The sequence below is a fragment of the Pholis gunnellus genome, assembly GCF_910591455.1.
Source record: "Pholis gunnellus genome assembly, chromosome: 7".
In the NCBI taxonomy this organism is placed as follows: domain Eukaryota; kingdom Metazoa; phylum Chordata; class Actinopteri; order Perciformes; family Pholidae; genus Pholis; species Pholis gunnellus.
Window position 1 is genome coordinate 19,757,296 of NC_136533.1, and position 16,421 is coordinate 19,773,716.

Genomic DNA, 16,421 nt, shown 5'->3' on the forward strand with positions numbered 1-16,421 from the left:
TTTTTGCGGCACTGGCACCCAGAGGCAGGTGTCGGAACTGTGTCAGTCAGGTGCCACAACTGTGGCAGTCGAGCGGCACTGAGCGGCACTGTTCGGCACCTGAGCGGCACTGTTCGGCAGCTGCCGAGCAGAGTGGGCGGAGTCACATTTCTAGAGAACACACATTGTTGTTACGACAGTTCAGCTGCCATAAATCAGTTTTATGATTTTAGTTGATTCACCGGAGCCGCCCGTTCTCTGTATACATCCTGTGAGTAACCACGTTGTACTTTTTTGTTTGTTATTCATTTTATTTAAGTATGATTTTGCTGGTTTTGCAACAAAAGGAAACATAATACACTCCTTCCAAATTATTACTTTTATAGTCATTTACAACAATCGGCAAAAATAATGAAACTAAATCATCCGTTTTATTATCATTTAAAAGTATATATATAAAAACGTTTTTAAATGAAAACCCATAAAATCTCCAATCCAAAAATACATGTCTGAAAATATCTGAAATGTCTGAAAACAAGCTGCCAGTGACAATAGTTGTCACAGGAGTTCCGCCAGCAGTCAGAGGGGTGTCGGAGGGTGCCAGAGAGTGCCGCCAGCAGTCAGAGAGTGCCGGAGGGTGCCAGAGAGTGCCGGAGGGTGCCAGAGAGTGCCAGAGAGTGCCGGAGGGTGCCGCGAGCAGTCAGAGGGTGCCAGAGAGTGCCGCGAGCAGTCAGAGGGTGCCAGAGAGTGCCAGAGAGTGCCGGAGGGTGCCAGAGAGTGCCAGAGAGTGCCGCGAGCAGTCAGAGGGTGTCGGAGGGCAGAGGGGTGTGCCCCCCCTGGTCCGTGTATGTTTTGATAGTCTGTTTTATGGTTTATTTGTTTTTCTTTTCAAGAGCGACGCAAAGTCAGACAGGTAGTTCGGAAGTAAGAATATGTCAAAAAAGGTAATAGAATGACCATATACAAGAAAATGGTTCGTCTATGATGCAAGCACATACCAGGGTAACATTAGGAGACAAATAAATAAATATAAATGAATAAATGTGGGCTGATGGGAGTGTGTTAGCAACAATAGTTGACTACATGCGATTTAATATTAATTTATCCATGTACACAGCAAGAATGAAGTTTTCGATTAATCTGTGGATTGTTTGATGCAATACAGTTTTTAATATAGTTTAATCAAGGTCATTTTTGTGTGTGCAGAGCTGTTGCTATTTATTCTTCCACCGTATTGCTTTGCTGCTTGAGTGAACGCAGAGCATAGCCTGTAATAGCCTGAATAAGAGTGTTTACCATTTCTACCACTAGATGGCAGTATACGTGTATTTCAACCATAGATTTGTCATATTTACTTGTGTCTTTGTTAATTGTCTAGGTTATTGATACAGATGGATTTAATGCTGATTATTTCATCTGATATTTGATGTTGATGGTTAATTTGCAACCTAGTTGTATAAATCATGTATTTACTTGTTATTTGTATGTAATAGAAAAGTGAGCATGTGTTCATGAAGCAATACATAATGACAATTGGAAAATAAAGAGACGTTTGGTTCATTCTTTTCAAACACTTCGCCTAATTTACCTACTTCATTGATTTAATTGTCACACTTAAATCCTGAATTGACGAGTGAAACAGAAGAAGTTAAAACGCCAAGATGAGAAGATATAATGTTGGTCAAATACTGTGGTCCAAATTAAAGTACTTCAGTTTTATTGCCATTGATTTTGATTCTAGAATATTGAAAAAATTCCTAATCTCACAAGACAAGAGCAAAAACAAGATTAAGTTGTTCTGTGTCGGAGGGTGCCAGAGAGTGCCACGAGCAGTCAGAGAGTGCCGGAGGGTGCCAGAGAGTGCCAGAGAGTGCCAGAGAGTGCCACGAGCAGTCAGAGAGTGCCGGAGAGTGCCGGAGAGTGCCAGAGAGTGCCAGAGAGTGCCACGAGCAGTCAGAGAGTGCCGGAGAGTGCCAGAGAGTGCCACGAGCAGTCAGAGAGTGCCGGAGGGTGCCAGAGAGTGCCAGAGAGTGCCAGAGAGTGCCACGAGCAGTCAGAGGGTGTCGGAGGGTGCCAGAGAGTGCCGCCAGCAGTCAGAAGGGTGCCGACAGTAGTCAGAGTGTGCGGTTCGGTTTTGCTCGATTTAGGTTCTGTTTTGTTCTGTTTTCGATGAAAAGTGCTGTTGAAACTTGTTAGATGTAATTAATGTGATGGTGAACAATTCAATAATAGTCAAAATTCTGTTACACATGAAAGCATTAGTATTTGCTGAATCAATAAAGCTGCAGTTGTCATGGGTGGGAACACACAAGGAATAGAACCAGACGCAGAGACTGTCAGGACATTTTTATATATCTTAATTAGAATCAAAATAAAACTGAACAAGTAAAAAAATGAAATCCACTCCAATTAAACATATAAAAACAACATGAGAATTTATCAACAAATGAACAAGACTATGTTAGGCGACCCAAACATTTGTCCCTTCTTCACTGAAAACTAATCGCACTCCTTAAATGCGCCATGTAGCCCTTGTCCATGAACTCCTCACAAAACATGTCATAATCGCTCTGATACTGGAATTCAAAGACGAAGACACTTTGTGGTGAGTCTTCGTCTTCATCCATATTTGCACGGTCGTCTAGCGCTTTCAGCTGGTTTTGTTTGTCCATATTTGTCACTTCTGGCAAAGTGACTGTTCCCTTGAACACCTTGGTCTGGCACCACTTGGCTGCCCACAAAGTGTGTTCCAGTCGTCTTAATTTGCCATTGTTCTGCATTTGAAGAAAAGGAGCATTATAAAAAACACCATTCATTTGAAGTATATTTAATTTTTGAAGTCACTTTGACTATAAAATATGAAACAATAACTAAATAGCACATTTAATTTCAACAAGAAAGAAGTGATACATCGTAATGCTACATCAGCACAGTAATACTTTTTCCAAACGTCTAAAAGTGATGTGCACATATTGCCAGACTGGAGGTCCTTGAGCACCATGTATGTTGTGTCAAACCAAACAAACGTTGGATCGGGTCGGTGTTATAGGAGACAATAACCAAACTTTTTTGTAATGGTGGCGGGGGATCATAAGCAGGATTTCACTGGAGTGTGAATAATGTAGTGGAACCCCAATTTGGAATTCACCATCCAATTCGGGTGGAAAATGATAAACCCTTTTGTTTAACTGTGTAATGATGTGTTCAGACATGCTATATCAGACTTGCACAATAATTACCTGTTGGTCTGTCGGGTCTTGGGCTGCAATGCTGCTGGGTTTTTTTATCTGCTCCACTTGAAATTAACAGAAAGAGAATAAATTGTGACATTACTTTCAGGATTTACTTTTCTCTAAAAGATGAAAAGTTCACACTTTACAGAGAATGCTGGATTCTTAAGGCAAACTGAGCATAGGCATACAGTTAGCCATAGAAACACAGTTCTTCATTTATTTATCATTAACCTTGAAAATGTTTTGATTTATATCAATTGCATTGTCCCGAGATGACTTTGCCCTTCATCACGCAACTTGTTTGTGTCTTTGCTGTGTCTGTATTTTGTTCATTGTTGTCATTCAAATCCATAACATCTTCATTTAACACACACCACTTCCATAGCACCTCTATTTAAACAACTGCACCAGGAGAGTATCGCAGTACTGTGAGTTCAAACATTTCCTTAAACCTTACTTTATTCACACAAACATTCATTAATTTCACACTCATCAAATAACCACACCACAAATAGTCTGTCTCTAAATGTAGCCTGCAGTAGCCTCCTTAATTGAAACAACTGTTGACATTGCTTATTATTATTTGCTTTTATTGTTACTGACAATCCAATTCTATTTCCTTTTGTAAGACTTTACATTTTTTTCATTTAGCCCCAATTTTTTGTCTTAATTTGAAAATAAAAAGCATCATTTTGACCCTATACTAGGACTGTGTCTCTGAGTGAATTCACCCGCTCTCCTCACATCGCCTGGTCACATCTATACTTCAACAGGCATAAATTAAAAAGAGATATATAAATATATATTTAAATATATTTCTAGCCACATATACAGAAGGCCACATTGTTATTTTCGTTATGTTATTGGCATCACACTACTACTATACAGCTATATTAACAAGCTAAATGCACGTTAGAAGGGTGCTCTTTCAGCAACACTTAAGCCATCTGAGACTACAAAATGGACCGATTGCTTGCAGCGTGATTGAGTTCCGAGAAAGAAAAGAAAATTACGTTCAATATAGTATTACAAAATATTAAAAACGTGGCAGGAAATTGCTAATATTGTAAATGTATAACACGTTAATCTCATCACTGCACTCTATAGGTAAACAGCCTTCAGTGGACCTTGCCTCAGTTAGCACCTAGTCATAGCACCACTTGTGCTTCCCATTTTGACCTTCATTACTATATCATCACTGCACCATCATCATCAACCTCTAACCTGTTCTGTTGTAACTCTGCTGTCAGCGTCTTAGCACCTCTCACAAAATCACATCATTATGTAGGCAATTTGGTCTAAAGAATGATTTAGCACAGTGCTTGTGTGTGAACACTGTTGTAGGAGTTGACTATATGACCTATTATTTAAGACTCAAACATATAAAAATGAAATTCATGTTCATTATCTTCTTTAAAATAAAACTTAGTCAAATGAACACACTATATTCAAACGTAATGGCGTGACAGATATATACTATATATATATATATATATATATATATATATATATATATATATATATATATATATATATAGTATATATATATACTTCCCTTTCTATCCCCAAAATGTAAAAAAACACAACTCCATCCCATCTGCAACATAAACACCAGACAAGACATTTGTCAATTGAACCAATAATCCTACACTTACCAACAGCACATATAAGAAGAACTAAGAAGCCATTACTAGAATGAGGTGAATTATATAGCTTGATTATTCATACCACTGTTAATACTGTTGTCTCTTGTGTAACAATACCGCTAACTGTTCATTCCACATTATATATATATTTGACCAATTAACAAGTAGATGGTGAGGCAAGAGACAATTAAAAAAACACATCAGTGCTGACAATGTTTTCTTATAATATCAATCAGACATTTGAGTCCATCTCTAAAAGGTTGTGGCAGATTATTGACAGCATTGTCCAGCCAGCAGTACACCGCATCTGGGCACTGCAGAGCAAATTCTCTCTCTGCAGCTTCCTGGTCCTTTTCACTGTGAAAGGGGTTGCTGCCAAAGTGTGACACTTGGGTCAGTTAGCCCACCTCTTCCTCATACCAGTCTGCAGCCACTGATGCATCCGGCAAAAGGTCTGTGGACAGCTTTTTTGGGCATCCCTCTCTGGCCAAGTAACTAGGGATCCCCTATAATGACAATTGGACGTTTAACAATAGTTTTCTCTTTGAAATATAATTATTCTAATTCTGTAGGCCCTTTGTGCTTTCGAGAAGCTGACCTAAAACCTGGATTCAAGGTGGAACTAAAATGACCACAATCAGTGATACATTTTCAAAATAGTAACACTTCTGACGGTCTCCATCCGCCTACAGCTCCAGAGATTAATCTAAGGGGTCACAAGACAGTTAACATGGTAGCAATGAAGAAAGGAGAACAACTTAATCTTGTTTTTGCTCTTGTCTTGTGAGATTAGGAATTTTTCGAATATTCTAGAATCAAACTTTCTATATCTCGATGGCAATATAACTGAAGTAATTTAATTTGGACCACAGTATTTGACCAACATTATATCTTCTCATCTTGGCATTTTAACTTCTTCTGTTTCACCGGTCAATTCAGGATTTAAGTGTGACAATTAAATCAATGAAGTAGGTAAATTAGGCGAAGTGTTTGAAAAGAATGAACCAAACGTCTCTTTATTTTCCAATTGTCATTATGTATTGCTTCATGAACACATGCTCACTTTTCTATTACATACAAATAACAAGTAAATACATGATTTATACAACTAGGTTGCAAATTAACCATCAACATCAAATATCAGATGAAATAATCAGCATTAAATCCATCTGTATCAATAACCTAGACAATTAACAAAGACACAAGTAAATATGACAAATCTATGGTTGAAATACACGTATACTGCCATCTAGTGGTAGAAATGGTAAACACTCTTATTCAGGCTATTACAGGCTATGCTCTGCGTTCACTCAAGCAGCAAAGCAATACGGTGGAAGAATAAATAGCAACAGCTCTGCACACACAAAAATGACCTTGATTAAACTATATTAAAAACTGTATTGCATCAAACAATCCACAGATTAATCGAAAACTTCATTCTTGCTGTGTACATGGATAAATTAATATTAAATCGCATGTAGTCAACTATTGTTGCTAACACACTCCCATCAGCCCACATTTATTCATTTATATTTATTTATTTGTCTCCTAATGTTACCCTGGTATGTGCTTGCATCATAGACGAACCATTTTCTTGTATATGGTCATTCTATTACCTTTTTTGACATATTCTTACTTCCGAACTACCTGTCTGACTTTGCGTCGCTCTTGAAAAGAAAAACAAATAAACCATAAAACAGACTATCAAAACATACACGGACCAGGGGGGGCACACCCCTCTGCCCTCCGACACCCTCTGACTGCTCGCGGCACTCTCTGGCACTCTCTGGCACTCTCTGGCACCCTCCGGCACTCTCTGACTGCTCGTGGCACTCTCTGGCACCCTCCGGCACTCTCTGGCACTCTCTGGCACTCTCTGGCACCCTCTGACTGCTCGCGGCACTCTCTGGCACCCTCTGACTGCTCGCGGCACCCTCCGGCACTCTCTGGCACTCTCTGGCACCCTCCGGCACTCTCTGGCACCCTCCGGCACTCTCTGACTGCTGGCGGCACTCTCTGGCACCCTCCGACACCCCTCTGACTGCTGGCGGAACTCCTGTGACAACTATTGTCACTGGCAGCTTGTTTTCAGACATTTCAGATATTTTCAGACATGTATTTTTGGATTGGAGATTTTATGGGTTTTCATTTAAAAACGTTTTTATATATATACTTTTAAATGATAATAAAACGGATGATTTAGTTTCATTATTTTTGCCGATTGTTGTAAATGACTATAAAAGTAATAATTTGGAAGGAGTGTATTATGTTTCCTTTTGTTGCAAAACCAGCAAAATCATACTTAAATAAAATGAATAACAAACAAAAAAGTACAACATGGTTACTCACAGGATGTATACAGAGAACGGATGGCTCCGGTGACTCAACTAAAATCATAAAACTGATTTATGGCAGCTGACCTGTCGTAACAACAATGTGTGTTCTCTAGAAATGTGGCTCCGCCCACTCAGCTCGGCAGCTGCCGAACAGTGCCGCTCAGATGCCGAACAGTGCCACTCAGGTGCCGAACAGTGCCGCTCAGTGCCGCTCGACTGCCACAGCTGTGGCACCTGACTGACACAGTTCCGACACCTGCCACTGGGTGCCAGTGCCGCAAAAAGGATCTCGGCCCTGCACAATTTGAAGTCACATCGCTAATAAGTTTGTTGAACGAAATGTGGACTCCCTGTAATTATGTTAATGATGATCAAGCAGAAGTGACAATTGTTCTCCAAATCTTTACTTCATCCACGTACGTTTTTTTGGAATCTGCATACAGAGTTACCGGGTTACGTTTATTGTCTGGGAAGCAGGTGTATGAGAGGTGAGCATCTGCTTAGATTCCGTGCAAAGCAGCTGTCTAACAGATGAGTCACATAACTTACCATCACCACAGAAACCTTTTATTAGTGCTGACATACAGAGGTGATTGAGATGAGATAAGCAGTGTTGTTTGACACACAGAAACACAGACAGGATAAACAAACTCAGTCAAGTGAGCCGTCATCTGCGAAACTTCGGTCACGTCAGCCGACGCTTGAAATGTAATGCTTGTCTATTAGATAGCCCAAAAAGCACAGGGATAGTAGATAGCAACAAAACACAGTTGTTCTTGCTTTAATAGTCTGTCTAACTGGGTCATAACTGAGTTAAGTTGCTGAATAATTCATTGACACCCCAAATGGTGGATGTGGCATTAAGGTTCTTAAAGAAGGTTTTTGAATAATTGCACACAATACGACACATTGTGTGCTGCCAATATAAAGTTCAGTTGCTCATTTTCAAATGCTAGCAACCGTGGCCCTTTTTAAGTCATGTTGGAAAAATTAGGGAGATTTGTTTTAAAATGTCTAATAGTCATTTAAAAATGAAACATCGTTAATGACAAAAATACAAAAATACATAAAAGTGGAAATTAAATAAAAATTAAATTAAATAAATTAAAGGGGAGGGGGGGTCACCACTCACTCTTTAGAAACTATTTTTTTCAGGCCAGCTGAGAGAACACGACTCATCTTTTCTCTTGTATACAGTCCATTTTCTCCAGCATTGATCATGGATTCCTGCTTTGATCCTTAGAAAAAGAGTTTTTCCATAGAATATATTTCCTCTACAATGTCCAGCCACTATCCTGGACTTGGAGTGTCACTTTTCAACCAGCTCCTTGTGATGGCCTTTAAACTTGCAAGTATCAGGATTTTAAAGAGGTAGATGTCCTTCTTTTGAATTATGTCGCCAGGTATCAATCCCGCAGGTACACAATCCGGGGGTCCCTGGGAATCTTGTAGCATAGGATCTCCTCCAGAGTCTGAATAACTCTGTCCCAGAATGTTTGTATTTTTATACATGTCCAGAAAATGTGTGAGTGGTTAGCATTCATCTGCCCACACTGTCTCCAGCATGGCTGCTCTTTACCCAATTGTTTATGTTTTATGTAGGGTGTAATAAAAAAAGCGAATTAAGTTCTTCCAACCGAATTCCCTCCATCTCCTAGAGCTAGTGGATGTTTGTTGCGTTCTACACATGGAATGCCATTTACTCTTCGACAGTTCAACGTTCAGTTCTACTTCCCATTTCAGTTTTACATATAGTGTGTTTCTTCCATTTCGTTTTTGTAAACTCCTGTACAGTTTGGAAACCAACTTTGAGGGGGTTTGTTTGCATGCCTGTATACCTGTCAACACTTCAATCACTTCATTACCTTCTGATGAAATTCCTTTTTTAATTTCTGTATCATAGAAATGTCTTAGCTGTAAGTCTTGATTTTTGTTCAGTGAAACAGCAACGGAAAAAAAGAAATAAAAAAAAAGTTAAAAAAAAAAGAAAGTACACCAGCAAATTCAGTTAAAAAAACTAAAAACCTGTGATGAGATGGTCAATTGTCCAGCTCTGTCCAGTGCACTGTTGAATGATGAGCTCATAATAAGAGCTTCCTCCCTGGGCGATCTCAAAACATCTCTTTGTTGCTTTGTTTCGGATCGATCGGCCCTGCAGAAGTTTGATCAAAAGAGATAATTTATGAGATGGTAGCATAAATGCATCTAAAACAATGATATTTTCAAGCATAGGTTTGGACATTTAAGGCTTTGACACCTCCTACTGGTAGTATCTGATAAGACTGTGCTGGATTATTCAAAAAGTCACCAACTTAGAACAGAATGCCACCATACTGGTATCATCTGAGTTCTTACTTGTTTGAAGTCCCAGTGCATGTGTAGTTGCTTTAGTTTAGCCAGCTGACAGTCCTGCAGGGTGGGAGTGCTGCCAGAGCCTGGATCAACCAGGCAGCGGTTACTGTTATATTTGTGAGATTTAATCCCCCCAATGATGATTTCACCGTCTGCGTTATAGAAGCAATGCTGGCGGAAAGAAAGGGTAGTGATTTAATATTATGATTTGTTATCAACATCTCAGTACCAGTTTTTCCCATCTGTCTTCTTCAATAACCTGTGACTGCTGGGAGTGGCATCCATACAGGATGGGGATGTTTCCTGGAACGACTCCCTGGTCCACACAGTGGCTCCTAAGAAGGGCGTTCTGCAGCTGTAAACATCAGTGTCATGTTAAGAGAGTTATTTATTTGCTTTGACCTCTGCGTGAACCTTCATTGATGTAATGTAATGCCCAATCACAACATTCAGCATGGCTACATATTAGTCTAAGTATTTCAGGCTTACTGATATAGTACTCGCACTAAACCATGACAAGATACATCGGCAAACTAGTGACTGAAAATGTCTCTTACCGCGCCATACCCCAAGAGGTTATCCCATGTGTCCAGACTTGGATAGACATTGTCCAGGTACCACTTGAAAGGTTTACATTTCAGCTTTTCTCTGAGCTTCCTCCTCTCGGACACGTCGCCGGTATCGATTCCATGATTCTGTGTATCAATAAGCAATATCAAAAGGTACATGAACAACGCTAAATTTAGGTAAAAATCTATATTCTTCAAAACAATTAAATCTCATGAATCTGTTCAATTTAAGTGTCCCAGTAATCCACAAGAGTGCGCCAGCATGCAGCATACCAGGACCCTGAAAGTGAAGTACTAAATGGAATTGTCTTCTGTGAAAACGAGCTGCCTTCTTTTGTGTATTTTGTCATCTCCTGGTGAAATGTAGTCAAAATATAAGGAGTTTTAAACACAATGAGTAATAATTGGATGGCGGAGGAGTGCAGTATGGTGTCGTTCAGGTTTTTATACTTTTTTTCCCCACACTGTGACAACTTGTTACCATTGGATTGTTGCAAAATTGTGATGAATACAAGGAGAGTATGATGTGTCCAACATTTCTAAAAATCCCCTTGAGGTTTGTGCTAGTTGTAGAAGTTTCTTTGAGTGGGAGCAAAAGAAAGCCATCAAGTAAAGTCAAGCATGTGAAAAGAGGGGAGAGCTGTTTCAAGCAGGTTGTGCTGAACAACAGTTCTCAGCAGCTAGTGTGTCATTGTACAGTATATTTATACCATACTTTAGGCTAACAGACTGACTGCTTCCTACTGTTTACAGCTACTGCTGCAGAGCAATTTCCCTCGGGATGAATAAAGTTCTATCTTATGTTATCTAAAGAAGATATGGTGATTCAGTATAATGTTATAGATGCCAACTCTCATCCGCATTTTATGAATGCAATGTTTTACTACCTAATTTAGCTCTTCTGTATAAAATACTATACCCTACAGATAATAATCTCCACAAACATAATCACTGTGCCGACCTTAAAAGGAAGGTTCCAGGCAATGAGCACGTTCCGCTTGTACTCATCCATCCAGATATCTGCGACCCTCAGTGCATTTCTCCTCATGGAAGGGTTGAGATCACTCGCATACGGTTTGTGTGTCCTCTCAATGTGAGCTACCCTCGAGCAAGGCACCACCTCTACGCTGCCTCCACACAGCCACACCTGAGCAGTGCAGACACAGATCAGACAGTCATTAGTGATTTACCAAATCTTCAACCTTAAACGATTTCAATTCGTTGCCATGTTTAATTCTTCTTACTGAAACAGTTTGGGCTACTCACACGAATCCCAAGTTCAACATTTTCTCCTCCGTAAACTGTCATTCCGCCATCAAGCCCACCGATTTCTCCAATGAAGAGTCTGTCTGCTGCAAAGATTCCCATAACAGAGGGACTCCTGTCCAACATAGACAAGCAGTGACACTGGTCTAGTGCCAAAATGAATACTGCCTGTTTTTCACTTTTACTGTCTGTTATATTGTGAAACAGCTTAAACGTTTTACTGTTTACAAAGTGATTCAGTGAGTGAAACACAAGTTAAAAAGATTTGTATCACTTTTTTTGTTAAATAGAAAGAAGACAACGGCACATACATTTTACTGTGAAATGAATGTGAACACTGGTAATTAATGTAAGCTAATGAAGAACATCATTTGATTCTCCACTCGACCTACCCTGCATTTATGAATACAGGTACTTCATGAGATCAAAAAGAGCTGGATACTTTTTGGTATAAGTATTCAAAATCACATTTTAGCATTTAGCAGTCAAAGTGAGCAGCCAATCCCAAGGAAGAACTCTCCAAAACTCTAAAACACAGGTTAGGGTCTTATCTAATCACCCCATTCACAGTGATCTGATTAAGTTTGTGTGTTCCACGTACTTCCCAGGCTGCGATTCATCCCCCGTCTTCAGCCACTCTGGCCTAAAGGACTCGTACATGCACCACAAAGCCCAGTCAAAGCCATGAGCGAACGGGATATATCTTTCAACGTGTAGATCGTCAAAATGCACCTTATCAAACACAGGGGACACCACCACTGTCCTGTCCGCTTTGATCCTGTCCAGCAGAGGCTCTGCCCTGGTGAGGACACCAAAATTAAACAGTAATAACTTCAAGGGGAGGAGGTGAAATAACTAAATCTCAACAGGATTTACGCAGGATTCTGACAGGAACTTAGTGAAGGAATTTAAATTCACAGCAGTACATTTACTGTTGTTTCCCTCAACCGTTCCCCTTCATTTGAAGCGTGTACATACCATCCCTCTGTGGTTTCAATATGGGCATCCAAAACGGCCACAACATCTGCTGTGGCATGCTCACAGCCTGAGATCCGGGACTGGGACAACCCCATTTGTTGCTGATGCCACACTTTCTTTATGAGTCCAGGCCTCTCTTTGTGAATCTGATCAATGTAGTCTTGTAATGGCTTTCCAAGGTCATCTGAAAATATAGTCAACAGTCAAATCTATAAATACACAAGCACAGATTACTACAACAGCTTTACAAATTATATACAGGAAACTCTATGATGCAATTTACCCTAATTTCCTTAGCAGGGGTTATGAAACTGACATGGCTGTTGTTCAGAGTGCTAACGCATTTGGGATAAACATCGTCATGCTTTATTCCAGGTGCACAGTTACACTTACTGTAAGTACTATAGTCATCCACTAGAATGATTTCCCTCAGCAGGTGCTTTGGAGTGTGGGTGATGATGCTTCGTACGGCCCTTTTAATGACCGAAAGAGCCTCGTTGAAGTAGATCAGTACCACGCTGATGGTTGGCAGGTCCCTGGGATAATTCTTCATCAGACACCTAAATGGTGTAAGATGTAGAGACAGGTGTAGAAAACTGTGGTTAATGCCTCTGTCAATCGGTTCTCAAGCAGTATAGTGTACTGTGGAGAAACAGATTGACAGTGTGCCATATGTCATGTAGCTTGTGTTGCGTAGATGTTCTCCATGCTGCACGATGGAATGTAGGATATCAGGAGTAATTGTTTGATCTGGCTTGACATCAGAAGAGAAAAGAAAGGATGAAGAGACTGAAATCACTAGTAAGCTTACAAAGAACTAGAGGTTAGATCCTAATTTGTCCTACTCTGTGCAGTAGGGTTGGATCTGTCATATTCTGGATAAAGGGTGCCATTATGTCACAGTTAACTTGTCGTGTTGAATGCATGTATTTCCGGCTAAATATTGCTTTGGCACAGTTATTTACTGGAACTAAATTCTAATATATGATTTATGAGATTAGCTGCATATAAAACACTGGTAGTCGGTTCATAGTAACACCCATAAGACGGAGAAGACATCAGATTACAGTGCATAGCTAATTATTGCAACGGTCAGGACACAACATAATCAAACCCCCTTTCAAAATAGTCAGAACCAGTATGAATAAAAGTTACCTTTTGTCTCTTGTATCTGAAAGCTTCCTGTCTAATGGCAACTGGTTACTCAGGAAGGCATTGTATCCATAAATCTGAAACAAAGCCTCAGCCTTCTTCTGTTCCTCTTCTGACAGGTCGTCGCCCCACTGGGCGAACAGCATGGAGTTTGGATATAACTTTGGCATCACAATCTTCTCTTTTACTTGATCCACATTTAGTAATACTTCATTGGTGGAGTTCTTCAGACCAGATACTTCTATCAGCTTTGCTTTGTTTTGAATTTGGATTGTGTTCATAAAAAGACAAAAATGATGAACAGGGTCAGTAAAACAGCACGGCAGTAGAAGTATAAATGTGTTTAAGAACTTAGCCGGAAGAAATGGAAAGTGTATCGATGCTGCTGCAAACTCTTCTGATATTTCCTCAGTAAAATCAAATGTCGTACAAAACATCTTACCACCTAGTTTTCTCTGCTGTCTATTACAGACCTACAGTACATTCATTCATAAGGTGTATTTGAATGTTCACCAAATCTTCCCCTGGTGTTTGTCCGCAACGATTTGACTGCTGAACTGTTGAAATCTCTGAATATTAGACACAATACGACAACTAATTTATATAGATCAACATTAATGGTTGCTAGCTAGCAATGTACATGTGACTGTCTGTCTGTGCTTGTGTAACAGTGACATTTTAAAACATTATTGTTTACGTATGTTTTGAAAGTGCACATAAATAAAGCCTCGGGATATGCACACATTTTTCACAAAAGTTGAAACATTGTCAGCTCCGGTTGAAGGAACAACATGTGATTTCAGTGATATTTGTGTACACTTGCGTGTATTGGTGTACACTACATTTTTTGCATTCAGTCCAAACCCGCCATAGTAGTTTATAACGGTGACAATTCCTGCCATTCTGATTGGCTGGAAGGTGTCCAATGGACACTGTTTCAGTACTCTGGAAAAATATTTATTTAGTGCTTGTGCACACACATTTTAGCATCTGGAGTGCCATCAAATCCACGACCAATCCAGAAAACATGTGATTTAACAAGTCATTCAGATTTGGCTCCTCTTTCTATGTCACTTGCAGGCTCCTTAGAATATAACACCCCCACATGTGAGTATCTCCACTCACGGCTTTGGAAATAACCTCGCTAAGGTGCACCATATTTTTCCCACAAGCCAAACAGAGCGAACCGTGCTTTTTTCGGGAGGGGAACTTACAGAGACGCCCGCTAAAACAGCAGAACCTAGATGGCAAAGATGTACTTTATTTACATTTTAAGGGGATTTACTTGCAGTTCACTAAAGTTACAGCGTGCATCTCATTTCTCAGCAATCTCTTTCAGCCACACAACTCTTGCTTGTACAGGAGTTGGAAATGGAAAAGTCTTCTTGTGCATTTACTTTAGATTACAGATCTTTTAAAAATAATGTATGATATGATTAGAAAGTCAGAGCTTTACACTACAGCCTTTTTATACTTTGCCTCTGAATTGGTACTCACCCAGCTTGTTTAGGGTCTTTTCAATCCGGTCCAGTTTCCTCCTCACAACCTCTTGATCAGTGACTCCCTCTGGAAAAGATTTGCCTGTCCTCCAACTGGCGATCATGTAAATGATGAAGTATACTAAGAGTAAAAAGGCTCCAATTATTCCAGCTCTTCGCATATATGTCTTCATTGTGGTTTCTCACGAAGGATCACATCGATGTCTTTCTCTACCTCATATGCCAGCCACTTTAAAGCTCAAATTGCACAATAAAGTGCATCTTATCTTCAAGATAAATGACTTTCATTATACATTTGTTTAACGCCGATAAATATACAAAAGAGCATTGTTTAATGAGGCCGACATACGAACACAGAGTCAAAACACTGCTCTTCAGGGAACCTCCAACACCCAGAGCCTGATAGTACCGCGTTGACTTGAGGGTGGAGTGGTAGACTATAGACTAACGCTATCTAACAAGCTGTAAATATAAAGAAGGTTTCAAAGTACACTTCAGTCTTAGTGCTGACAAAGCTTAATCAACTATTGATTTGAGCATGTTTTAATGTTTTATTGAACCTTTACAGTATCTTTGGCATCAGTGACAGCCTTGATTCTGTTAGTGAAAGAGGACACAGACTAGACTGAACTCAATAGACTTAAAATCAAACAAAGTATTTATTCTTAACAGGAGTATTCTGACGCAGCAGATCAATATCTGTGACAGCAAAGAAAAAGGCGCTCCCCAAGGGGGGGCTCAAAACTATATAGTCCTTAAGGGCATTTTTGTGATTGGTTGACTATTGTTGGAGGCGGCTCTTGGTTTAAACTTTCTGAGAGCCTCATTGGTGCACAGGACGTCCGTCCTCACCGTCACACAGAATCCATGCCTCCAGCGATGAGTCTGATGAGTGTGTGTGTGTTTGAGAGTGTGTTCTGAGGCCAAGGTCATTTAACTGCTTTCTTTGTTGAAACTGTTATTTTGTACCAAGCAGTGGCAAGACCGGGAGTACCTGGTTTCTGCTATTGGTCAGTTAACGATGGGCCTCTGCGTGGGTGAGAATCACTGCAGCCTCACTCTGTGACTTACACTTAAAGACATATTATGATTACTGCACATAGCATATGGTTTAAGCTTCACTAAATGTGTTTACGAATATATAGAAGTGTTTACAAACATATAGAAGTGTTTACAAATATATAAAAGTGTTTACAACTATATAAAAGTGTTTACAAATATATAAAAGTGTTTACAAATATATAGCAGTGTTTACAAATATATAGCATATTTGTTTAAGCTTATTCTTAATGTGTTTACAATTCCATGTGTGTTAGTCTTTATAATCGTAATATTTATTAATCTCACTCTCTGCCCACTAGGCTCCAATTGATGGAATCTTTGTTTGTTTGGTCAAATTTACTTCTTCTGT

The 16,421-nt window shown here is 39.7% G+C and overlaps 1 protein-coding gene across 1 annotated transcript; it reads right to left on the bottom strand.

Moving 5' to 3' along the window:
- Window positions 1-7,716: 7,716 nt before the first annotated feature.
- LOC306698386 (putative polypeptide N-acetylgalactosaminyltransferase 8) lies at window positions 7,717-15,391 on the bottom strand. Its single transcript, XM_079162670.1, has 11 exons — window positions 15,009-15,391; window positions 13,515-13,764; window positions 12,753-12,919; window positions 12,360-12,543; window positions 11,983-12,180; window positions 11,382-11,496; window positions 11,077-11,262; window positions 10,104-10,241; window positions 9,806-9,901; window positions 9,550-9,717; window positions 7,717-9,346 (listed from the first exon to the last, which is right to left on the bottom strand). Exons 1-11 carry the CDS (start codon window positions 15,181-15,183, stop codon window positions 9,212-9,214), a joined length of 1,812 nt encoding a protein of 603 aa, XP_079018796.1. The 5' UTR covers window positions 15,184-15,391; the 3' UTR covers window positions 7,717-9,211.
- Window positions 15,392-16,421: the final 1,030 nt, after the last annotated feature.